This window comes from Amblyraja radiata, chromosome 31 (genome assembly GCF_010909765.2).
Source record: "Amblyraja radiata isolate CabotCenter1 chromosome 31, sAmbRad1.1.pri, whole genome shotgun sequence".
Taxonomy (NCBI): Eukaryota; Metazoa; Chordata; class Chondrichthyes; order Rajiformes; family Rajidae; genus Amblyraja; species Amblyraja radiata.
In genome coordinates, this window is record NC_045986.1 from 21,411,041 (window position 1) to 21,438,215 (window position 27,175).

Genomic DNA, 27,175 nt, shown 5'->3' on the forward strand with positions numbered 1-27,175 from the left:
AACATGCCCCTTCTACTCTTTTCCTACTTGCTTGCGTTTGGCCCTGAGCATGGAGTATGGCATCCATGATAAACAATTGCTATTCTCAGAGAGTGAACATTGCATGCCTTAGCAGGAGAATATTAGAACAGTTGGAATTGATGGAAATTGAGGCATTTTAAGATTATTGCACCGATGGAATGAGGATGGACATCCGTAGATGTAGGAGTGGTAGAGAGGCAATGACATTGAATTAATATCTTTCACAATCTTACAGTTTTGTGAGGAAGACATAATCAATAGGATAGGTACCATGTTCATATCTCTCATAACATCATATAAGGTCATTCAGCCCATTGATTCTACACAGGCTCACAGAGCAATCTCATCAGTCCCCTTCTCTTAATTGTTTCATGGTACCTGATCTTTCTCTCTCACGACCCACAAATCTTACTGATTTTCCTGCCATCCACCTACTCAAGGGTCAATGTACAGCAGCCAAATAGCTTAAAAACCAGCACATTGTTGGGATGTGGGAGGAAGCCAGAGCACCCGTTGAGAAACTCACATGGCCATGGGAAACTCAGTCAGTGTTTAAGGTCAGGATCGAGCCCTGGTTGCAGTTGTGCAGTTCCTTTTTGCAAACTTCAAACACAACCAAACTGGTGGTGATTAGCACTGTGTAAACAAGCTTTTTGTGGCCTTCGCCAACCATTTGTTTAACCCATAGAAATTTTATCTTAATGCATAAAAAATGTTGGACAAATTCTCTGTCAGTAGAGAAACAAATAGAGTGTAGAGGAAGAAGAGTTGGGTAATATCAATTTACTGAAATTGACTTTCTGTATGCAGATGCCAATGGGAAACGCGTCCTTGAGGCAAAAGATAGTGTTGACACAAGGAACAGTAGATGCTAAAATCTTGAGAAAAACCACAAAAAGTGCTGGAATAACTCAGAAGGTCAGGAAGAATCTCTGGGGAACATGTTAGTTTATGTCGGAACCTTCTTCAATTTGAACCGTCACATATCATCACCTATCTTTATTCTCCAGACTGCCTGATCTGCTGAGTTATTCCTGGACTTTTTTTGTTCACGAAGATAGGGTCGATATTTTTGTCTCATAATCAGATCAAAGTATTTTTCCTTCTTTGATGCCCTGTGGTGTAGGACATGTTCATCACAATATTATACTGCTTAGTAACAAGCTCTTTGGCGCCCCATGTCCGTGCTGGCTATCAAATACTTATCTGTACTATTTCCATTTTCCAACACTTGGCCGATTTCCTTCTATGTCTTGGGGATCCACTTGCTCATTGAGATATACTTTAAATGTTGTGAGAGGCTCTACCTCACATACCCCTGCAGGAAGTGGAGGCAGGAGATAGGAGAAATGTTTACAAGAGCAAATTAATCAAGTTAGTCTTTTTTAAGAAGAGGACATGAAGGTGGATTTTATAGGCATGGGCAATTTCTAATGAGAGAGAACCACCGTCAAATTAATGTAATAGTTTGTCTGTAATTTCACAAATGTTGAGGAAGGAACAGCAGATGCTGGTTTACATCAAAGATAGATATAAAATGCTGGAGTAACTCAGGCAGCATCTCTGGATAGAAGGAATGGGTGACGTTTTGAGTCGAGACCCGTCTTCAGACAAATTGTGTTTGAGTTACTAGACATTTTTGGGTCTATTTCAAAATATCAGTATTTTGCCCTTTAATTATCTAAAGATTTTATTCCTTGTGAATTATAATTTCCATATCCATTAGTATAAATGTTGAAATCCACAATTTCAGACTATATTTTTAGTATCAATTCATTTACATTTGTATATTTCTAATCACGATTACATTCTGAAAAATGTTTGCATGAGACTGGATCATATTCATATGTAATTTCTTCAGCAACAGTGATAAACCTATTGTGGCAAGAACTATACAATACAAATTATGTTTTCTACTTTGCTGGGGTTAAATAAATGGAAGAAATTTTTTGTCTCAGAGTCCCAAACTGGATCTGGAGCAGTAAAGAGCAGATCCATATTGGGGCAGTTTACAAGTGTGGAAACCTAATCAAGCTCATATAATCCTTACACGCAAACTCAAGCAGTTCGTGAGCAAAATCAAAGCCCTGGAAATGCATTATATTTGAAAAATCGATCTTTGTTGTACTGCAAGTTATTATTCATTTTTTACATTTACATTTTATTTATGTCATGGTTCAATAGTGGAAAGCTACATGGTGTCAAGAGTTTATGGGCATGATTCATTATTGGCAAACAATAACACTTTAATTGCAGTTATTTCCTCGCAGTGCAAGTCGGAGATGGATGACATCATTTCTCATTGGACTGCAAATAGTGTGGACAAAATATACCCTTGTCTCAGTGATAAGTGGATCTGTACAATGGTGCACATATAGAGCATTATTAAAGATGTTAACAAAAATTACGAGCCTCACATCAAATTTATATTGATGCATTATTCTCTAAGAGAGCAGGATTGGTATTTACATAATGCTTCTCAGGCTACAATTTCTAAATTTATTGATGACTCAAAACTTTGCAATATTATAAATGATTAAAAGGGATAGTGATAGATTGCAGTAGGATATAAACAAGCTGGTGTAAACAGTGCTGCTGACAGAAGAATTCTCTCTATAATAAAAAGTCCCCAAACACCTGTCTGACAGATCAGAAACACTCTTCAGAATACAGGTGTGGATTTGTCAATGACCACTGTCCACAGAAGACTTCATGAACAGAAATACAGAGGCTACATTGCAAGATGCAAACCACTGGTTAGCTGCAAAAATAGGATGACCAGGTTACATTTTGCCAAGAAGTACTTAAAAGAGCAACCACAGTTCTGGAACAGGGTCTTGTGGACAGATGAGACGAAGATTAACTTATATCAGAGTGATGGCAAGAGCAAAGTATGGAGGAGAGAAAAAACTGCCCGATCCAAAGCATACCACCTCATCTGTGAAACACGGTGGTGGGGGTGTTATGGCTTGGGCATGTATGGCTGCTGAAGGTACTGGCTCACTTATTTTCATTGATGATACAACTGCTGATGGTAGTAGTATAATGAATTCTGAAGTGTATAGACACATCCTATCTGCTCCAAACCTTTCCCATTCATGTACCTGTTCAAGAGTCTTCTAAATGTAATTTTACCCACCCCTACTACTTTATCTGGCAGCTCGTTCTCTATTAGCACCATCCTCTGTGTAAAAGTAGCTCCGCTGGTTTAAAAAAAATCTTTCCCTTCTGGCCATAAACCCCGATCCACAAGATTTAGATTCCCCTACCCTGGGGAAGAGGCAATGCTTATTTGCCTTATCGATGCCCCTCATGATTTTATAATCCTCTGTAAGGTTGTCCCTCAGTCTCATGCACTCCAAAGGAAAAAACACCCACTTTATCCAGCCTCTCCTTGCAACTCCAACCTTCCAGACCTGGTAACATCCCCATAAATCTTTTTTGCAGGCTTTCCAGTTTAATGACATCCTTTCTATAACATTGCCATAACCAGAACTGTACACAGTATTGCAAATGTGGCCTGACCAAAGTCTTGTACAGCCGTAACATTAACATCCAACTCCTGTAGTCAATACACTGACTGACGTATGCCAAATGCCTTCCTCACTGCCTTGACTATCTGGGCCACCACTTTCAGCCAACTACATGTCTGTACACTTGGTCTCTCTGTTCTACAACATTGTCCAGTGCCTTATCATTTACTGTGTTTATCTTTCCCTGATTTGTCTTACTAAAATCTACCTCACGATTATCGGAATTAAACTCCACCTTCTTTTCTACAGCCCATTAGCCCAGTTAAACAAGATCCCATTAAAATTGTAGATAATCTCTTTCACTGTCCACTTTACCACCAATTTTAGTGTCATCCACAAACCTCCTAATCATCCCAATTGTTAATATAAATAATAAACACAAGTGAACCCACAGCATTGATTACTGAGATACTCTACTTGCTACCAGGCCTCCAGTCTGATAATCAACCCTCTACCATGATCAACTGATTCCTACCTTCAAGTCAAATCTGTATCCAACTGGCGAGCTTGCCCTGAATCCCATGTAATGTATCCTTCCAGATCAACGTGCCATACAGTACCTTGTCAAAGGTCGTGCTGATGCCTATATAGACAATGTTTACCCCACTATTCGCAACCATTTGCAGGATGCATGGAATCTAGAAAGGTTAATCTGCCTGTTTTGACTTTACCAGTGTTTACATTATGAGGTTTGGCCTTCACGACTGTTTCTCAATGAAGAAGTATATTTATGATGTTATGGCACTGGATTGTCAGAAAAAAATCAGAGAAATCTTAGTACATGTTGTCTATAATTAAATTAATTATTTAGTTTATTTTCAAAGGTTATTAAAATCATCTTTGAATTATGAGACTAATTATATAGTGTTGTGAAATCTGTGATTTTTAAATGTATTTATTGATTCACAGCATAGCTGAATGATCATGGCATTTCCATTTTTACCATGGTTCAACTCTCTTTGGCCTTTGAGATCATGGATCAAAAGATTAGATTAACTATGTAGTTAGAATTTGAGAGAATCGAAGTTACATGCAGACACATGTCCTGCAACAGATGTGGGTGAGAAAGAGCTGAGAACATCTGCATGAATAGACAATAATGACGTACATGTGAGCAGGTTAGTATTGAAAGTGATAGCTAAAGTGGCTGTCAATGCCATTAGCAATGGGCAATCTGTTTTACTGATGCACGAAGACATGGTTAATGGTTGGATGTCAGGATTACAGTTCAATCAGGAAAAAAAATCTATAGTTCATTTCTATCTTGTTCTAGATTAAGTGATTAATAGGATGAAATAAAGTGACAAGAAACAATACAGAAAATCAATCTAGCCCAGCAAAATTCAGTATTTAAAAAGATAGGTTTCAGATGTGTAGCATATGTAAAACTGTAGCTGAATATATCCAAAGCAACCATTTGATCATATTTAATTTGAAATTTCATGCTTTTCAATACATTACAACTCTTTAATTAAATTTATTGTGACAGATAATTAATGTTTGTATATTTGACACGTGAAATTGAGAAAAATGTTTGCCCTGCAGTTTATTGCAGGATATATAACACCAAGATCTCAGATTTGTGTATTTCTAAGCAATATTCTTCGATTACATTAATAATCGTTGCTATACATATATATATTTGTTAAATTGTTTCTGTTTGTTATTATTAATATTTGGTTTTTAGTTCTTGTACACTTCACATCAATCATTCAGGCTTATTTTTTCAAAAGGCTATTATTTGTTTCAAAGAGCACACAAAGAAAAATGCATATATTTATTATGTGGGGTGCTACAAGTAATCTAATCCAAATAAGAGAACTGTTCAATATTTGCTTCCCAGTAATATTTAATACATAAATTATGGTAAAAAGATTAAATTATCATTATCGGAATGAATGAAATATTTGTGCAAGGTAGACAAAAACAGTGGCGCAGCAGTAGAGTTGCTGCCTCACAGCGTCAGGAACTTGGGTTTGATCCTGACTATGGGCTGTCTGTACAGAGTTTGTACATTCTCCATGTGACCGCGTGGGATTTCTCTGGGTGCTCTGGTTTCCTCCCACATTCCAAAGACGTGCAGGTTACTAGGCTAATTGGCTTTGATTGATTGTAAATTCACCCCAATGTTTGTAGGATAGTGCTATTGGATGGGGAGCTCCCTGGGCCTGATTCCACGCTGTATTTCTAAAGTAAAGCCTAAAAATAGGTGCAATGTAATGATTGTTACTTGCAAAGAACCAAGATTAGGAATGTTCTAGGATACATAACTTTTAAAAGAAGTATGCAAAATGGAAAAGGAGGACAGATAGCAAAACAAAATAAAATAATGGGATAAGACAGAAGAGAAAAAGTATCTTAGCTTGGAAAATCAGGTTAATTGGTTTGGGTGGAGCTCAGAAATAAGAAGGGCTAGTTGTTTGCTGAGCAATAGTGGTATTGCTGAATAGCATGAGGCAAAAAGTTTGAGTATTGTGTAACCAGGGTAATAAAATAACCAGGTCCAGTTGTTGGATTTTGACCTGAAAGATCAACCATCCCTTTGCTTCCATGGTTGCTGCTTGACCCATTGAGTTTTTTGGTCTAGATTCCAACATCTACTGTCTCGTGTATCTTCAAGTGGTCTCACCTTAGCTAACGGAATAAGTGTACAAAATGGCTTATAAAGTTAGCAACAAGAGCAGTAACTCTGAAGATTGGGAAAATTTCAGAATTTGATAAAGGACAACCATATTATTAAGAAGGAAATGGAAAATAATATATGAGAATTTAACAAGACTAAGCATTTCCATAGATATGTAAAGAAGTTAATGTGGGACATTTACAGACTGATACAAGATAAATTATTCAAGTAATTCATGTCAGTCCTCGGGTATGATTAGGACTGCAAGCCAATAAAGCCACTGGTCTGCATCCCAAGGTTTTAGAAGTAGGAACAAAGAGGCAGCAGATGCCAATGTTTCACATCTTCCAAAATCCCACAGATTTTTCAAACAGTTCTCACAGATTGGATGTAACACATAACACAAGAACATAAATTCTTGATTAGAATGGGTGTCAAGAGTTATGGGGAGAAGGCAGGAAAATGGCATTAGGAGGCAGAGATCAGCTATGATTGAATGGCGGAGTGGACACGGTGGGCCGAATGGCCTAATTCTACTTCTATGAACTTATGAACTTTGATCAAGGGACTCAATGTAATTTATCCAAGTTTTCTGATGATGTAAATTTGAGTGGCAGTGTGAGTTGTGAGGAGGACACAGAGAGGTTTAAAGGGAGACAAATTTGGGCTAAATAAATGGGCAATGATGTGGAACCGTGAAGTTTGGTGGAAAAAGTAGTGATGCGGAGGATGTTTTAAATGGTGTTCAGGTGAATCTGAATCTGAAGGTAAAGTAAACAATGAGGAAAACCAAATAAAAAATGTCACTGAAATTGTCCAGGTGAAATTGCACATCAAATATAGTATGCAGCTTTTGGATATTTAGGCAATCGAAATAAATGGCGGTAAGCGCTGCTGAGGTAAAAGCTCAGTCTTGATCTCATTAAATCACAGAGAAGGCCATCTGCCTATAAATAAATTCTTATGTTCTTTGGCAATACGTACATAGGTTCCCAAAGTTTACTCATGCAGATAATATAAACACAAAAATAAATTGGATGTGTAAGACAAAATAATAGAAAACAAACCAGAGCACATTGATCTTATTGATCTTACTCTGGGAAAATGTCTGTCACGCTCTCCTAAAAATAACAGTGACTGCAAATCAAGAATGTTTATTCTGGAGGGTGACTTTGAGGAATTTCTCTGATAAGGTATGAAACTGTATAAATGGAAGTCTGTACTTAACTATTATATTATACTAATGAATACTTCCACAGTTTTTTTCATCGTGCTTTTGAGCACTGGTTTCCAAAGATTAGTTTTTGAGTTTAGATAACAGGGATGCCGTTGTATTTTTTTTTAACTAACATGTACATTGCAAATGTAGTACCTATTTGACTCTGCATAAGTAATAAAACTGATTTATTTGGAGTGATTGGCAGGGATCAAGGGAATTCTATTCTTGTTCTGTCTAGGGACATGTGGGTTGAGAGCATAAGTGTGGGAAATGGAGGGGATGTGGGTGAGGTCTCCATCAAACATAGTGCGGGGTAAGTCACGTGTCCTGAAAAAATACATCTTGGATGTCCTGGAATGGAAAGCCATCTCAAGAATAGATGTTTAGTTTAGTTTAGAGATACATCACGGAAACAGGCCCTTCGACTCACCGAGTCTGCACTGACCAGCAATCACCTCGTACACTAGCACTATCCCACACACTGGGGACAATTTACAACCTTTACTGAAGCCAATTAACCTACAAACTTATATGTGTTTGGAGTGTGGGAGGAAACCGGAGCACCCGGGGAAAACTCATGCGGTCACAGGGAGAACGTACAAACTCCGTACAGACAGCATCCGTAGTCAAGATGAAACCCGTGTCTCTGGCGTTGAAAGGCAGCAACTCTACTACTGCACCACCGTGCCTCCCATGCTTCAAAGGTGTATTGGTTTGTGAGCTAATTAGCTTAGTAAATATTGGAAATAGTCCCTTGTGTGTGTAGGATATAGTGTGGAGATCGCTGGTCAGCGTGGACTCGGTGGACCGAATGGCTTGTTTCTACGCTGTGTCTCTAAACTAAAAAAGTATTGGTGACATCTAACTAAGAAAATAATAATTATTTGCACTGTGCCTGAGAAAGTGATGGCGTCCTTATAAGTGACTTGGTAGGAGGAGGTGTAGTCTAGGTTGCTGGGGAAATAATTAGTCTGGAGTTAACTGGTCCTAGCGAAGCCCATACAGACAAGCAGGTTATTGGTGAGTAAGTGCCACTTGCCCTCACTGTAGATTACATCTTCCATCACTTTGCTGATGATTGAGGATATGCAAATTAAGATAATATTAGTCAGAGTGGACTTTTCCTGCTTTTGGTGAACAGGACACCTGCAGCCAATTTTCAGCATTGGTGAGTAGATTGTGTGGTAACTTGGCTCAGCCAGTGCTGGAACACATGCCCTCAATACCGTTGCTGGGACGTTGCATCCATTGTTCCCACCACTATCCTATCTGCCTTTTATTTCTCTCTATCTTTTTTTGAAAATGTATCAGTGAATCTCAGTCCTTACTGTTTTCAAGTTGTGTTTTCTCAGTTTATAGAGATTATATCCCCTACATGTTTGAAGCTCACCAACCTTGTTAATCAGGCTTTGTACATTTACACACATGCATTCTGAGCCTTTTTCTTTCTCCTCTGTATTCTCTCTATCTAACCCTAATATGTTCCCACTTACTTCAACTTGCACTTTCCATGATATGAATTATTCTTTTTTTCCGGGAAATAATTGTTTAGTTTAGCTTAGAGATACGGTGCAAAAACAGGCCCTTCGGCACACCACGCCAACCAGCAATCCCCGCACAATAACACTATCCTAACACTACAGGGACAATTTACATTTATACCATGCCAGTGTGCTGCCCATTATATTTATGAAATATCTGTTTTTTCAGAATCTAAAGGAGGGAAATCTGAGTCAAGTGTTCAAATTGTTAATAAGATTTTGTAGGATGGATAAAAATAGACCAGTTCCTTTTGTGAGGGAATCAAGAACAAAGGAACTGAAATTTAAAATTATAACTCAGTCATTTCAGTGGAATATTAAGTACTTTCTCAAACAGGTAGGAGATACTTGAAACACTGTTTTACAAAAGATAATGGATACAAAGTCACCTGGTCGTTCCAAAATTAAGATTGTTAAATATTTATGGAGGTATGAAACAGCAAAGACAGGTAAATGGAGTTCAGTTGCAGTTCAGCCATGATATAACTGAAGACAGAGCAAAGTTGACTGCTGAATAACTTGTTTCCATTTCTATTATTCCAATGCACTGTTTTGTCTGAATTCCTACCTGTATTTTGCAATTAAACCTACTTTTTCTCCTTCAAACCAGCAGCTGCATAGAGAAAACCTGGAGGAGCATTTTTATGTACAGAGTGGTTGCAGCATTAGAACAAGCTCTTTAGTCCCAAGTTTATGCTTCACTTGTGCCTCATTCATCCCTCTGCGTCTGACTTTTGACATACTGCCCTATTTCTTGTTGCTCAATGGTATTCTTTAAATTCATCTGAAGTTGTTTGTGTGTAGCAAATGGAACATTCCATCTACTCTCTGGGTTAAGAAGGTTCTCCTCAACTCTTTATTGGATTTATTAGCTGTAGTGCAACAAAGGGTCATCTAAAAAGAGAGTGTACCACGAGGCCTGACTTTGATATCTTCCTGTGCCAGTCATTGCTATCAGTTTCTGCCTTCAATAAAGGATATTCTGTTGGTAGCTCTAGATCTGTAATTTGCCTTTACAAACAGCTGTAGTGAAGAGCCAAAAGGTGCAACATTTACGATTCTGGTCTCGCCTGCATGTGGGAACGCTTCCATGATTGTTTGAGGATCCTATGCATAGTATTGCAAAACTCCATCAGGCCATCTCTTGGACTTCTCTTTTTGAGAGAACAGAACCACAACCTGCTCAACCCTTTCTGACAATTATTATCTCTCATCTGGTTCAATTAAGTTATTTTTGTATCTCCAGTGATGACGTAGCATCATAGAAATGCACAACACAAAAACAGGCCCTGTCAGGCCATCGTGTTCATGCCAATGTGGTGCCTATCTCACTAATCGCATTAGCTTGCATCAGGTATGTATTCCGGTACTCCTTTCTGATCAAAGTACCTGTTTAAATGCTTTTTTTAAATGATCTCCATCACCTCTAGCAGCATGTTCCAAATATTCATGACGCACCCCTCAGAACTCCTTCAAATTTCTACTTAAAGCTGAGCCTCTAGTTTTAGACTTCCATGCCCCAGGAAAAGATTACATCGTATCTATAACTCTCATAATTCTGTAAACCTGAATAAAGTCCCCCTCAGCCACCAATATTCTAGTGAGAATAAACTCGGCCTATCTGGTCTATCCTTATAAATGCACCACACTTTTCCAAGCGACGTTCCAGTGAATCCCTTCTCCAAGAGTGAGTCCTTGCCCATCACTGATGACCCATTCCCTGTCTCTAATGCTTCTCTTCCTCTTGGACATCCCCTTCTGGCCTTCAACCTTCTCACACGTCCCAGTGTATCACTTCTCTATTGCTACAACATCCATCCTGTAGTATGACGAAGGGTCTCGACCCAAAACGTCGCCTAATCCTTTTCTCCAGAGATGCTGCCTGACTAGCTGAGTTACTCCAGCATTTTGTGTCTATCTTCTGTGTTCATCCTAGTTGCAATCCACGATTATGCTACACTTTGCCCTCACTGACATATTTATGCATTTATCTTTTCAAATAAAAGTAACATTCATATAAATTATTTATAATAAAAACATCTCCCAGTTTTTTCCATCACATTCATGAATCCATGCTACAAACTAAATGCAGGTGTTTTCTTTACACCATCTACAGGGAATTAGTGTTTCTCTGTATGTGATTGATTCTGGTAATCATTTTCCATTATGCATGTTCACTGAACTGAGATTTGGATTAGATGGAATAAGACAAATGGGCACTCAGCTGCTAAATTATGCATTGGATTTATTTTAATGAAGCAGTTTTCGTGAGATGATGATTAAAGCCAATTGATTTTTGCAATGCACTCAGTGGAACTGCCTTGAATTTAGTAAGAAAGATGGAGCACTTCAGTGAAGCTAGTCTAACTGTTTACCATTAAATTAAGGGAGGTTTGCAAATATTTTAAATTTATTGATTCAGGATCATCTTATTTTAAACAGGTTACTTTTGGTGAGAGTTTGCGTAGCCACTTCAAATTTTTGTCACAAATAACCTAATAAATAACACAGTAAATGATTTGCCGCAAAAGGGAATTAAAAGTACTTTGTCTTTTCCTGAAATTTATACATTGACAAGTCATTGATGCTTCTGTGGACCTTACTTCAGGACTCTGGTGCCATTGCTTATCATGAATTGTGGGTTCCAGTTTTATAACAATCTTCTTCTGTTTTCAGATGTTCAATTTCAAGTTCACATTTATTGTCACATGCACCAACTAAGGTGCAGTGATATTTGAGTTACTATACAGTCATACAAGTAAAAAGAAATGCAATACACAATTAATTTAACATAAACACCCACCACAGTGGAATCAACATTCCTCACTGTGATGGAAGACAATAAAGTTCAGTCATCTTCCTCCTTTGTTCACCCGTGGTGCTTGGGGCCTTTGAACGGGGCCACTACGATGGTCCGCTGTTCAAGCCCTCTCATCGGGATGATGAAAACTCCAGCGTCGGGATGGATCGGGACACTCCACGACATGGAGCTCCCGAGTCGGCCTTTTCTTACTGGAGACCGCGGCTTCACGGTGTTAAATTCCACAGGCCCTGCATGAGCACTTCCACAGCGATCCTCGGCAAAGGATCGCCTACTCCACGATGGTAAGTCCGTGCCGCGCTTGCGGCTTGAAGTAACGGGCCGGACTCCAGGAAAGACCGCACAAATCCAGTTAGGCTGTTGTTTAGGATTGAGGATGACTTACTTCCAACCTGGTTTTGTGGGTTCTGAGGTGGCTAATGAGTCTAATGTTGGAATAATTCTCAGCAATGAAGTTATCTTGCCACCCGGAAAATTACCCATTGATGCTTATTTGTTTCCCATTAACCAACCGTGCTTCTATCCACACCACTATGCTATCTCTCACATGTTGAGCTTTTATTTTCCACAATAACCTCTGATGTGGCATGTTATCATATGACAGCAGGAAATTTTAGTACATCCTCTGGTTCCACTTTGTTCACAATGTATTACTTCTTCAAAGAACGCTAATAAATCAAGCATGATTTAACTTTCACAAAACCTTGTTGACTTTGCCTGATTAACTTGAATTTTTCTAAGTGTCTTGCTATACTGCCTTTGATAATAGCACTTTCCCTCCGATGGAAGCTGTTAACTGTGTTTTTTATGTTGCTAATTCCAAGAGCGAGTCGATTAACTTTATATAAATGTGTATTTCCTTTCGATGAAAGAAACTTGCTGATATTTTTATAGTCAAACTACTGTTAGTGAAAGGTTCTACACAATCTGAGGCCAGCAGCAGAAAGATGCAGATTGCCAATCCTCCACATTTTATTCATTTTATTTCATTAGATTTTTTTCTCCATTTATACTCTGGCCTCCAGGTCATTGTAATTAAAGGCATATTATTGAAACTATTTGGTAACAAGTGTGTATGAAGAGTGGCCGTAATGTTCTGATCTTTAGTATGAGAATGACAAAGTCTAAGCAAGCAGGGGAGGAAATGGAGATTATGAGCTTCCAATAATGAAGGAAGGTTTAATAAGTTTAAATAATGCATTATAATGTTTTTTAAAAATTGCATTATAATGTTTTAAAAATTGCCAGCCCAACTATAAACATAGCAAAGTGCAATGATTCAGGATAATGACCTAAACAACCATACACCCTTGTTCTTGACCTAGGGGACATAGTTGCAGAATAAGGGGGGGCTCTTTTAAAACTGAGATGAGGAAGAACTTCTTCACCCAGAGGGTGGTTAATTTATGGAATTCACTGCCCCAGGGAGCAGTGGAAGCAGAAACTTTAAATATATTTAAGACTAAAATAGATGGTTTTTTAGCTGCCAAGGGGATAAGGGGCTACGGGGAGAGGGCAGGGATATGGACCTAGGTATGGTTAGTATAGTAAGACCTGAGTGATCTCCTGGACAAGTGTCGATCGCCTGGATTGGGGTCGGAGAGGAATTTCCCGGATTTTTTTCCCGAATTGGACCTGGGTTTTTATCCGGTTTTTTGCCTCCCCCAGGAGATCACGAGGTTCTTGGGGTGGAGAGGGGTGATAGCGGTATAAAGGGGAGGGTAGTGTCTTGTGTTCTGTGTCTTGTGTCTACTGTTTGTGGGTAAGTGTGTCTGTTTAGTGTTCAGCCATGAGCGAATGGCGGTGCGGGCTCGACGGACCTGGTGGTCTACTCTCGCACCTACTTTCTATGTTTCTATGTTTCTATGTTTCTTTCTTTGTGCGGGCTGAAGGTCACTATAATCCTGAACTACTTAGCTTCCAGATTATTCCTGTCGACAGGAGCAGATAAATATTACCTGCTGTAGTGATATGATGAGGACTCAAGAAGAGAAATATTAATTTTTTTCTCCTTGAACACCGAAGAGAAGACAGTGTGAGCCTGAAGATTTACTCTGATTGTAAGGGACTTAAAGATTCAGAAAGCAATAGCTTGAATTAATGTGGGATTTACGACTTCTTTATGAGCAAAATAACAAATTTGGCGAATAAATCTTTCTTCCTCTTGTTGATTATGACAACTGTCAAAAATCTTCATGACTAGCTGTCTGATGTTTCTATTCTGAAGTAGCATTGTGTACATGGCAAGTTTACTTAGGCTCTTTGTGACAAGTGGTTCCCCATGCTACAGCTATTCACTGCTCTGTGTGTTCCTAGACCTGGTGAAGATTGTACAGGTAATTCTGCTACAACGTGATAGTTGCATTCCCAAGAAACCTTGAGTGATGGATAATCATGTTATACTGACAATGGGAGAAAAGGGAGTTGGTGTATTAGATCTAGTTTCAGACGCGCAATGATAAAGTTATTTTTCCCGCAGGATTATCAAAAATAAAGGTCTTTTCAATACTAATATGTGTACCTTTGTCACTGCATGATAAATGTACTATAGGCTCTATGTTACATTGTTTAATAGAGTATCATTGCACAAGTGTTAGTTGCTCATTAATGTCAATGGCCTCCCATGGTAAAAGTTGCAGCTGTGGAACTGGAACTTTTACCATGTTCCAGTTCCATGGACTTATGTTTCAATCAAGTCTCTTCTCCTTCTTCTACACTCCTAAAGGATAAAGGGTACAACATCTAGTGCAAGATTAAGTCTGATTAAAAATAGTTAAAAGGTTCTTCAATGAGGTTGATGGTCAGGACTGCACTCTAGCTGGTGAGAGGATGTTTCAGTTGGCTGATAACAGCTGGGAAGAAATTGTCCTTGACTTTGGAGGTATGCGTTTTCACACTTCTGTACCTCTTACCTGATAGTAGAGGGAAAATGAAGGAATCACCAGGGTAAGACTCATCCTTGATTATGCTGGTGGCCTTGCTGAGGCGGCGTGAAGTGTAATTGAGTCAATGGAAGGGAGGTTGGTTTGCGTGATGGTCTGGGCTACAGCCACAGTTCTCTGCAATTTCTTGCGGTATTGGATGGAACTGTTCCCATACCATGTGATGTATCCTGATAAAATTATTTCTATGGCGCATCTGTAGACGCTAGTGAGGGTTGGTGGGGACTTACCAAACTTTCTAATCCTTCCATGGAAGTAAAGGCGTTGGTGTGCTTTCAAACAAATTGCTGCTGATATTTATACCTAAGAACTTGAAACTCTCGACTATTTATTTGGCTTCCTGAAGCCAATCACAATCTCCTTTGTCTTGCCGACATTGAGGGAGAGGTTGTTGTTTTGGCACCAGGTTACAAGGTTCTCAATCTCCTTCCTGTACACCATCGCATCATTATTTGATGTCTGGACAACCATGTGTCCTCTGTGAACTTGCAAATTAGTATTTGGCTGCATAGTCATGAGTGTATACAGAGTAGAGTAGGGCGTTGAGAACATATCCTTGTGGGGCACCAGTGTTGAAGATTGTTGTTGTGATGATTCATCACCTATCCTCGCTGATTATGGTCTGTTGGTCAAGAAGTTGAGCGTCTGGTTGCAGAGGGAAGTGCTGACTCCAAGTTCCATGGGATGGAGTTGGTTAGGATAATGGTATTGAACGCAGAGTAGGAGTCTGACGTAGGTCTCCTTATTATCTAGTGTATCAAAGATGCGTGTAGAGTCAGGAAAATGCCATGGACCTGTTGTAACGATAGGCGAACTGCAGTGAATTAAGGCTGTCTGGTCAGCCAGATTTAATGCGTGTCATTACCAGCCTATCGAAGCACTTCATTATTGCCATAGAGGGAGTGCGGAGAAGGTTCACCAGACTGATTCCTGGGATGTCAGGACTGTCTTATGAAGAAAGACTGGATAGACTTGGTTTATACTCTCTAGAATTTAGGAGATTGAAAGGGGATCTTATAGAAACTTACAAAATTCTTAAGGGGTTGGACAGGCTAGATGCAGGAAGATTGCTCCCGATGTTGGGGAAGTCCAGGACAAGGGGTCACAGCTTAAGGATAAGGGGGAAATCCTTTAAAACCGAGATGAGAAGAACTTTTTTCACACAGAGAGTGGTGAATCTCTGGAACTCTCTGCCACAGAGGGTAGTCGAGGCCAGTTCATTGGCTATATTTAAGAGGGAGTTAGATGTGGCCCTTGTGGCTAAGGGGATCAGAGGGTATGGAGAGAAGGCAGGTACGGGATACTGAGTTGGATGATCAGCCATGATCATATTAAATGGCGGTGCAGGCTCGAAGGGCCGAATGGCCTACTCCTGCACCTAATTTCTATGTTTCTATGTTTCTATGATGGTGGTTGTCAAAGCCACTGGATGGTGGTCGGTATGGCATGAGGTCTTGCTTTTCTTTGGCTGATAGTCATCTTCTTGAAGCAGGTAGGCTCTTCAGAATGGAGTTGGGAAAGATTAAAGATGTCCATGAACACTTCTGCTAGTTGGTCCACACAGTTCCTAAGGATGTGGCCAGGGACTCCATCCGAGCCAGTTGCTTTCTGCGAGTTCACCTTCAAGAAGGCTGATCTAACTTCTGCAACAGTGACCCTTGGGAAAAGGCATACTCGCGTCTGATAGGCTGGATGTCATCACTCTCTTTTGCTCAAAGCAAGCATAGAAGGCATTAGGTTCATCAGGGAGTGCTGCACTATCTTCAGCAATGCTGCCTCACTTCGCTTTGCAGCCCGTTCTAGTAATCATAACTTGCCACAGTCCACGGGTGTTGACGGATAAAGTGCATAAAATAGGTATGTTACAAAACTTACCTTCAGCGGCGCTGTAATTCTGCCACTGGCCGTGTGCGCGATTTTGGCGCGTTTGAGGGGGGGGGGGGGGGGGGGCGGGGTTAAAACGGGTTTTTTTCCCGACCTGGTCCTGAATTATATTTGTTGGCGTGCAAGATTTTGCTAAATAATCGTTCCTACGGCCGTTCTATGTGTCTTTAAAAAAAATTCACCCGACAAGTTAATCGCTGGAGTCATTTTAAAATCAGCTTCTGAAGCCGTCAATGCCGACAACTGGGACGGATTTTATGCAGGACCAGGTAAAAGAAAGTAGTTTATTTTTATGTATAAAAGTGTTGCTGAAGATGTATTTAATTCACATTTTACGTTGCGAAACGGTGATTTTCCCCCCCGAAGATCCGGCTGTGTATTTGCTGCAGATATGGGGGTATAAATTCACCGCATCTGAACGTTCTAAATGGTCCTGTTCCAGTAAAACCCACTCGCAAGCTGATATAAATGGCCATTAATTTACAGGTATTAAACATTAAATTCCTTCCATTTGGCCTATAAACCCATGACAATGAGATTTTAAAATTATGCTATATTCTGAATTATTGTGTGAATGTTATTTGGACACTTAGGCTATTTAAAAATGTTAATCTATTAAGAAATGGATAGATGTTTAGATCTAGTAATTGAATTTTGTAATTAGCTACAATTAGGTAACTAACTATTTATATGCTTTAATTTCAAGTCATCTAAGTAAGATTGTTTCATATTTGTTTCAGAATGCTTCAAACTATAATAACTGAAAATTTCTTTCAGTTCTCTTAAATTTTAAGAAAGTTATCGGCCTTTAAATGTTCTCGATCACAGCTTTTGTGTTAAGTCAATGAAAAAACAATAGGGAACAAGATGCCAATTTCCGAGTATGAAAATGGCCATAACTTGTTTAATACTGAAGATATGAAAGTGAATTAGGTGTCAAATTAAACTTATTTTTATGCTTTATCTGATGGGACAAATTAAAGACTTGATTTTTAAAATCTCAAAATTTTGTAACATTGTCACATAAAACCAGATGACATAGGTTTAACAAAAGGGGTGAGTGGTTTAGATGGATTCTGTGGAAGATTCTCTCCACCCAAAGAGTGATTGGAATCTTGAACGTTCTGCCGGTGAGACATGACACTTAAGAGGCATCTGGCCAACTACTTCAATTGTTAAGGCATGAAAGGTTACAGGTCAGGTGCTGGAAAATGGTATTAGTGCTGATGGGTACTTTATGGCTTCTGAAGGCTTATGATGATGGTGGGCTTCATGTTGTATGATTCCATGGGTGCATCATTCACTTTGCTGATATATGAGAAATTGCAAAAAATCATGTTATACGAGCAGAATTAAGCCATTTGGCCCATCAAGTCGACTCCACCATTCAATCATGCCCGATCTATCTTTCCCACTCAACCCCATTCTCCTGCCTTCTCCCCATAACCCGTACTAATGAAGAATCTGTCAATCTGTGCCTTAAAAATACCCACTGACTTTTCTCCACAGCCGTCTTGTTTCCAATTTGGCAACTACCTCTGCGATAATTTTATTTAAATCTGTAACCAATGTTGTCAGCAGCAAAATAGCATGTTAAAATTACTTGCTGGGTAACATTGTAAGTAAGATTCTAACTATTCAGTGCCATTTTTGTCACTATACTTTGCCAGGCGCTAATATTAGCACTGCACATTGAAAAACATATTAAGTACAAAGAACCCAGAATCTAATTATTTAATTGGGCTTGTTACCACAAAGAACAGAGAACACAGTTTGTTTTAACAATCAGCTGATTTCATTATTTTGGAGCTACTCTTCAATGGCCATATAATTATTTGTAGATTTATGCTGCAAATTGGTTATACCTAAAGGAAAAAAAAAGTCCAGAGGAACAGGAAAGCAGATGCCAGCTACTTGATATTTTCATTTGTGTCTTTCAACACTAATCACAAGGGACAATCAGGAACAGAAACTCCAGTTGCATCTTCACTCAAGTCCTCGTTTGTATAGCCCTGTCCTCTTAGCTGATTATAACACCTTGACTGTTCCTCTGGCTGAGTTGAGCAGGAACAAAGAATGAACCAACCAGTTTTCCAGTTAGAGTGAGTTGCAATTCTGCCAAACCAACAAATTTATTTAAGGGTCTCGACCCAAAACATCACCCATTCCTTCTCTCCTGAGATGCTGCCTATCCCGTTGAGTTACTCCAGCTGAGGGCAGAAAGGAAGAGCTTAATGGCTTACTGGTACTGAAACATGGGATTCCTTATCCTTGTCCATGAGAATATGAGAAGCATTTTAACATTAAGAATTAGATTATCAACTGATTAAGTTTGGGGAATGTCACACAGCTTCTGAGGAAGCAGCTAAGAATCAACCATATTTAAATATATCCAACAACATAGGAGGCTTTTGAAAAATATCCTTTAGGGAAGGAATGTTGTGATTGTTACCAGAACATGAATGAATCAGATGTGTTTTTATCAATACAGTACACCCTTGCAATAATGGACTGCGGGGGGGGGGGGGGGGAAGGAAGGTGAAGGAGAGGGGGTGGGGGGGTTGAATGTTGCCCGTTATTGACGATTGTCCGCTATAAACAGATGTGTGGGGTAAATCTTAATGGTTAACTCAAAACCTGGTGTTGGAGGGGGTTTAGCCAGTGGGAATTCACAGTCTAGGGAGCCACAGAGCCCCCCCCGCATCCACACACAGTCCAACGGGGACGGGCCCGGTACTCACGCACCCTCTGCGCTGTGCACTTTTGTCGCTCCCGCACAACCGGAAACATGCCACGTTGCGCCAGCACACTGGGTAACCTGGCGGAAGTGGGGGGCAATGCAATGGGAGACTCGTGCCATCACCAGGTGACCGAGGCATGCACTGTCTGGGCTTGCACTGCCTGGGCCACGCAGGTGCTGTGTTGCATGCGCTGCATCTGCATCCAGCACCCTGGGACCTGGCATTGTTGCAGCCACTGCAAACCCGTGCCCCATGCAACACTCTTCAAGAGTGTTTCATTGCTCGCTCTCTCATCGCCGCCTGTAATTGCGAGGGTTTACTGTACATTTATTACATTGTCACAATCCCTCAGACTTGTTTAACGCTTTTTTTCATTCTCAAGATCTGTTTAATTATTTGAATTTGAATTCCTCAAAGGACACTGTAGGATTCAAATTCATGTCTCTGGATCAATGGTCCAGAACAGTTGCTGCTAATTTAATAGCATAAGCACTATGTTACTCTGCCATTATAAATAGAACTAATTTTTGAAAAATTGGCCGAGTCCAGAGGGGGTGGAGCTGTGGTGGACGCTGCTGCGACCCGACCCCCGGAGATTCGGTGGCTGCAACTGCGGGTTTGGCGGACGGTAACACCGGGAGCCCGCGGGTCCCTGGAGGGAGACCGCTTTTCGGGGCTTCCGCAGCGACGACTTCTCCCGCCCGAGTTGCGGGGTTGAAGAGCTCCTGGAGCGGGGCCTTACAGCACCGCCCCGCGCGGCTTGGAATGGCGGCGGGTCTCTGCGAGCGCGCGCCGGGGGCTCTAACACCAAGACCCGGTGCGCGACCTTGCATCACCCGGCGTGGCTTTAATGGCCACGGGACAATCGCCATCGCCCACCGGGGGCTTTGACTTTGACTCTGACATCGGGGGGGAGAGTGCAGTGGAGAGAGAAGTTTTTTTGGCCTTCCATCACAGCAATGTGATGGATGTTTATGTAAATTATGTTGTGTCTTGGGTCTATTTGTTTGTAATGTATGGCTGCAGAAACGGCATTTCGTTTGGACCTCAAGGGGTCCAAATGACAATAAATTGAATTGTAATTGTAATTGTAATTGTAATTGTAATTTTTGAAAAATTGATTCCTGGATATTAATAATTCAAGATCAGTTCCTGTCTCTATTTTAAGTAAGGAAACTCATTTGAGGGCATTCAGTTGTTAAAATGGAAGTTTAATTGTATTCCTGTTTAAACCTTTACAACGTCTGTTTAATATATTGCAGGGCAATTAAACTATGAACCACTTTTCTCATTATAGGTTTTGTTTTATGATAGAAAACTGGTAAAAATCAAGTTATGGCTTCTTTAACATTTCAAAGGTCTGATATTCAACCAATGAAAAGACATATAAATTGATGATCCTCTTAGCGATATTATTTAAACAATATATACCCCATACACTAAATTTCCCCAAGTCAATTTTAGTGACTTAGTTTTTCTCGTAAATTAAATATTCATATAATAAATTTACCTCTATATTATCTATAAACCTATCCATAGTAACCTATTTCACTAAACAATTGTATCATTACTAAGTTCATTGCCCATATGATTGATTTGCAGCTGATTTGTAACTGTTGGAAAACTAATTTGAATACATAAAAAATGCATCCAATTGGAAAATAATTGAATTTTTTTTATTGAAAATTTAAACACCAGGAACTGTAAAGCATTCAGTTTTCCTGATTAATTCATTTAGATTTATAACCAAATTTGCGGTTGCTGATTTTTTAAATTTATTTTATGCAGCACATCACAGAGTCTTGTCACCAGCCAATGTTGCAGTTGCCACTTTAATATGCCACCCCTTTTTCATGTGGAAATACTACAGGATTGTCATCAGGGTTTATATTGTCTGTGTGTTCTTAATTTGTCCATCTTCACTTTCCAACATTGAATAGAATTCACTTCCATCAGACAGGTGGAAGAGGCTGCTGATCTTGTTCAGGGAGAACACATGCTTTCATTTTGTGGCAAATGAAATGTGCTGGATGTTCCAAACGCTCAATGTTTAAGATGATACTTCATTTTATTCATTTAATAGCAAATACAAATATCAATGCCAGTGGATATAGACTGCAAAGTCAACATTTTTATTCAAAAAGTACTTTATCAACAGGTTCTGAAATGTTGAATCTTCAAAACTAACTCAAAATATTTGAAAGTGATTGGTAGTTCATTTAATGCCTTACCTGGATTTTCTTTTGTATAGAAGTCAAATGAGTATAAAGTGAGTATAAATTAATGTTAATGCCATAGACAAATCCTATCATTGCTGAAGTGTTTGAACTGGATATTCTCGCTAGATCCACGCTGACTAGCCACTAAAAAGGGGCCAAAGAAGAAAGTATATGGGGTGGTGAAAACCACTTGCTTAGAATGTCTACTAACCTTGTGACCTCGGATGGCTGCTGAGATCCATAACTAAGATTTACATGACAATAAAGCCCTTCTGATCTCTCAACTCTCTGACTACCCACTGTGATGCCAGTTTTTAGTTTTATGTGGTAACCCTATTAAAGTAGGAAGGCAAAAGTATGTACTAAACCTTTTGAGGAGAGCCATTCATACTGAAGTTATTTTAAAAAATCCTATTGTACAAGATTTCAAGGCATTGTCACTGAGATTGGATTAACTTTTTACCCAATAATTATGTTAAACTAACAAACTAACTGTTTCTATGTTTCTATGAAGTGATATATTTTGGGGCATGCTGGATAAACAATAAGGGAGAAAATAAAAGTCATTTATGATGATATTATGGAGAGTTAGATGCAGGTGGGAAGGAAGAAGCTGTACTAAGCGTATACATGTGCATATAGCAGTTAGATCAAATCATCCTCTCTAATTTGCACATTCCATGTAATTTTACGTAATTTAACATTGTTGCAAAAACACTTTAATTAGTAATCACTCTAATATTGCAGAACCATAAATTTTAAGTGAAATTTTATTCTACGGAACATTCATGTAACATCAAGCCGCCTTTGAAATTTAAAATTACATCTTGTAATTTTAATGATGTGTGCATAAAATACTTGAGTTCAGCCTTTCACTCCCAGATCACATGGGGGAAAACTCAGACGGTGAATCAAAGCACGGCATACAGCAGACACTTGTAAAGTGTTTTATATTGGTTGAAATAATAACGTTGTAATGAGCATAGATAGTCGTAAAAAAGGGCTGCGCGTTATTTATCAGGTAATGAAAACACAGGGGGATTTCACGAAACTCTCAGTAAATACATTGCAAAAATGATGGTGCATTTACAGTTGATATTGATAACATTCCTGTATTGTGCCTCAAAACATTTTTACCACATTTAACTGCTCTATAAGTACAACTTCTTGTTGGTGTACACTGATTAATGATGAATTCTGTATCATGTTTTCCTAAAGAAGCAAATATTTTTGTTTACAGGCCTCTAGCATGTCATTGGAAAACACTGCATATATGCAAACACTGAGGTGGGCGGTTTGGAATCCATTCTTGGGACCCAACAGCAACTCTGATATAATAGTATCACTTCATGGTGGACCCTCACCCAACCCATGCAATTTGCTGGTTTACAAAACTCCCTCCACGGAGATGAGTTCAGATGAGGTATGTGATCTCTGATCTGTACGGGCACTCCTCGACTTATGCAATAGGCGACTTGTGTAAACTCGTACTTATGTAAACAATTCACAATAGGTGGGCCTGTTTCCTGAATGACCTGTGTTATTGCAGCCATGTTTGTAGAATCATTTCAGAGCAATCTAAATGGAGAAACTTCCTGAAACCTTTTCCTTGGCAACTCCTCCTTGCTGGGAAATTAGAAATTGCCACTGGATGGAGAATCAATTGAGTTCAGCAAAGCCCATGCTCGCAACATCGAGGGGTTTGGTTGCTTTGCAGCCATTAGGTCTGGACCCAGCAGGTTTAGAGAGGTGAGGTGGGGGCTTTTTGCCATGATCATAAGTTTAATAACAGTGCAATAGATGAGGTTATAGGACGTGCATGTGAACCTCTGCATCACCTGGAAGGGCTGCTGTGGTCTCCGGATGAAGATGAATGAGGAGCTATTGGGACGGGTGTTACATCTCCTGCGTTTGCTGCATCTCCTGGTTGCTAACCATTCCCACACCTACCCTTATGTCCAGGGCTTCCTCCATTGCCAGTGTAAGGCCACATGCAAACTGGAGGACCAGCACCACATATTTCACTTGGGTAGCTTACAATCCAATCATATGAACATTGATTTTTTTCAGTTTTAGGCAACTAACCTTCTTACACCCCCTCCTGTTTCTCCCTTCTAGCCCCTGTGCACCACCTACAGTGTCCTCCAGAATGTTTGGGCCAAAGACCCATCATTTATTTATTTGCCTCTGTACTCCAAAATTTGAGATTTGTATTTAAAAAGATCACATGTGGTTAAAGTGCACATTGTCAGGCAAATAAGTAAATGATGGGTGTTTGTCTCAAACATTATGGAGGGCACTGTAGATGCACACCTATTTTTATCTTTCCCCATCCTCCTGTACCCTTCCATCAATATTCTTTCCTCTGGCCTCACGTTTCACACAACTTCTCTCATCTCACCATCTTGCCTTTTCATCTCTGGTCTTTGATCTGCCAATCAAAACCCCCCTCACTCACATATCCACCTATCACTCACCCAGCTTTATCCCTCCCCCACTTCTCATCCAACTTTTTCCCCTCCCTCTCTTCCAACTTTCCCCCTCTTTTACAGCTATTTCCACCCCACTACAACACAGTCTGAAGAAGGATCCAATCCGAAACGTCATCTATCCATCCATGTTCTCCAGAGATGCTGAATTACTCCAGCACTTGTTTTGTAAACTGGCATCTTCAGTTCCTTGTGTCTAAAGGAAAGAACAACTTGTTATCATGCACCAGATTTCATGACCTTGGGTTATTCTAAAGCACTTTATGGCACGTGAAATATTGTTAAAATGCAGTCACTGTTGTAATGTAAGAAACACAATTATTAATTTGCCCATTGCAGTTCCGGTGAAAGGAATGCGATAATAAGGTCATAAGTTACTGATAAATTCACCAAGGTATTTATGAGAAGCTTCTGTTCTCAGAGTACAAGATTGCTATTGCATGGAGTGGCAGCACAAGCACCATATAGATACATTAAAATACAGAAACTAAATAGATATATGAAAAGAATAGAGCAAGGATGATGTGATTGGGAGAGATAGAGTAAGCTGGAAGGAGGCTTGTAAGCAACATAAACACTAGCATAAATTCATTATGCCGAATCGTCTGTTTCTGTGCTGGAAATTCTGTGTAGTTCTCCAGCATATGTTACTATCTTGGCAAAAGAGGTGAGAAAACCTGGAGAAAAGAAGTGTGATAAGAGCCTCATGCTGAAAGAGATTTGGAAGTGGACCTATTGCTGTAACAAATGGCTGGGGTTTTTTTTCCCTGAGTGTGAAACAAGATTAAAATCTGTGAAGAACTCTTTCCATTTGCAGAAGTTGTTTTCAAGGTTTCAAGGTCAGTTTATTGTCACATGAACCAATTAAGGGTACAGTGAAATTCAAATTATCATACAGCCATACTAAAAATAAAAGCAACAAGACACACAACTACATAAAAGTTAACATAAACATCCACCACAGCGCACTCCAAATCCCTCTCTGTGAAGGAAGGCAATAAAGTCAAATCTTCCTCTTTATTTTTTACGAAAATGGGACATATTTTGCCTTTAGCAAAAAAAAAGTTTAAGAAATAATTGGTGCACTTCACACACTTCACAACCAAGCTAACAGCCTCTCTTAACTTGGCAAGAATGTCCATTTTCCAAAGCATTTACAACAGATTGCGTTATTGTCAAATATATGTAGCATAATGATATCCTGCTGTCCTCATTTCATTGTCTAAAATGTGTAGATTCTTAACTTTCTACCATAGGCATTAAGCAATCTCTCTGAAGTACTGACCTGGTAATTCTTTCATTCAGTGCAATGAATTTAATCTAAAACACAATTGCTTAATGTTGTCAGGCACTTAATGCAAGACTTGTGCAATTTACTAAATTTGTGCTTTGCAATTTTTGTTGATACCTGCACTGAATTAATTAACTAAGGCAAGGAAATAGCCAGGACCACTAATACAGGAACAATTCTGGCCTTTAATTGAAATCCAGTTCTTGCAGGAGGCTAGCTTCACCAAGTATGAAAGAGACTAACATTATCTTGTCCGAGAAATTAATTTTACTTGCCTTGGGGATAATGAGTACTCCCACCTGCTCTGCTTATTCAGTTCCGTAAATTGCTTGGCCTACCCATTATATCTCTGGCTCTCGCCCATCATACAATAAAAATCACACATATGACAGTATCCTCCCTCCTCTCCTCTATTCTCCATCCTCCACTACTATCACCATTAAGATTATGCCATCTTTGTCCTATTTATCGTAAACATCTTATGAATTGGTCGATTTAGAAATCTCATTCTGTTTGATGTTTGCTGTTGGCTCAACAAAGAAGTTTCAATGGGGAAAAGGCCAGGTTTATCAGCATTCTGAAAAGTTGCTCATTGGGTTTTGCTCTCATGACAGTTCTGCTAAATCATGTTAATAGCCACACCCCAGGGATTCAGAGCAGAATACAGATAATTACATTCTCAGAGCATCCTGTGGTGATTGTGTCATTAGTTTCATCAATGTTTCCTTCCAGCTCGCAGCCTGTTTTAAAAGTCCATCACAGTTCTGCCCAGTATGCCAGGATATTGTTGTATGATGGGTGAGAGCCAGAGATATAATGGGTATGCCAAGCAACTTACGGAACAGAATAGGTAAGGCAGGTGAGAGTCCTCATTAAAAAAAAAAAAAGATTTTATCAGTGTTGGTTTACCATAAGTTAAAGGTGTACTTTAACTCAGTAAAAGGTTTATTGAAGAAGGATCTTGACCCGAAACTTCACCCACTCCTTCTATCCAGAGATATTGCCTGATCCGCTGAGTGTCTGCAGCATTTTGTGTCTGTTTTTTGTGTAAACCAGCATCTGTATTCCTTCTGAAGTTAAACACGAAATGCTGGAGTAACTCGTTGGGCCAGACAGCATCTCTGGAGAGAAGGAATGGGCGACGTATCAGGTAGCAACCCTTCTTCAGACTTGCACATCTGTATCATGCAGAAGGATCGGGCACAACTGGACACCACAATCTCCAAGTTGCACATCATTCGAACTTATAACTAATTTTTTGTTATAGCTGTGCCAAATTAAACTCCCCACCTAACAGTGGGACTATCTTCACCACGGGGACAGAAGAAAATGAGGAAGATGGCTCATAATCACCACCTCCAGGTCGATTCAGAATTGGAAATAACCATTATAAATTCAGGTCTCCTTCTGTATAGGAAATGTAAATCCCAAAGTTATTTTTTTATTTTCAGGTGAAACAGGTTGAATCGGGTACCATCACCTTCCATTTCTCATGTCGTGCAGATCGGCATTTGAGCTCGAGTCCTGAGCAGCCAGCGAATACACCTGATAAAAAATCCCAGTTGTCCTCTTCATCCTGTAAGTTATTTGTTAACTGCTTCACAAGCCGTTTTCTTGGGAGCATTTTAATCGGTTAATAGGTTGTTTTCATGCTCATAACAGAAGTTACAGAATGTGTTTCTCGAACCTTAAAATTCAATATATTGCGGTTTCATAAGACGGATTTCAAATCTCTTTCAGGAATTGGAAAATAAAACTACAAAAGGAAAATGAATTGGCTGTATATTTTTTTTAATTTTATGCATCATACAATACCTATTCCAAAATAAGAATTAATATGTGTAACATAGG

At 39.5% G+C, this 27,175-nt stretch overlaps 1 protein-coding gene across 3 annotated transcripts in view; it reads left to right on the forward strand.

The window, feature by feature from the left end:
- The window catches only part of nphp4 (nephrocystin 4), a 204,821-nt gene that overhangs the window by 97,625 nt on the left and 80,021 nt on the right, over positions 1-27,175 (forward strand). For all 3 annotated transcript variants that reach the window (XM_033048072.1, XM_033048073.1, XM_033048074.1), the window contains 2 exons: positions 22,785-22,967; positions 26,776-26,902. In XM_033048072.1, the coding sequence (XP_032903963.1) occupies positions 22,785-22,967; positions 26,776-26,902 (310 nt within the window). The remainder of the gene's footprint in view (positions 1-22,784; positions 22,968-26,775; positions 26,903-27,175) is intronic.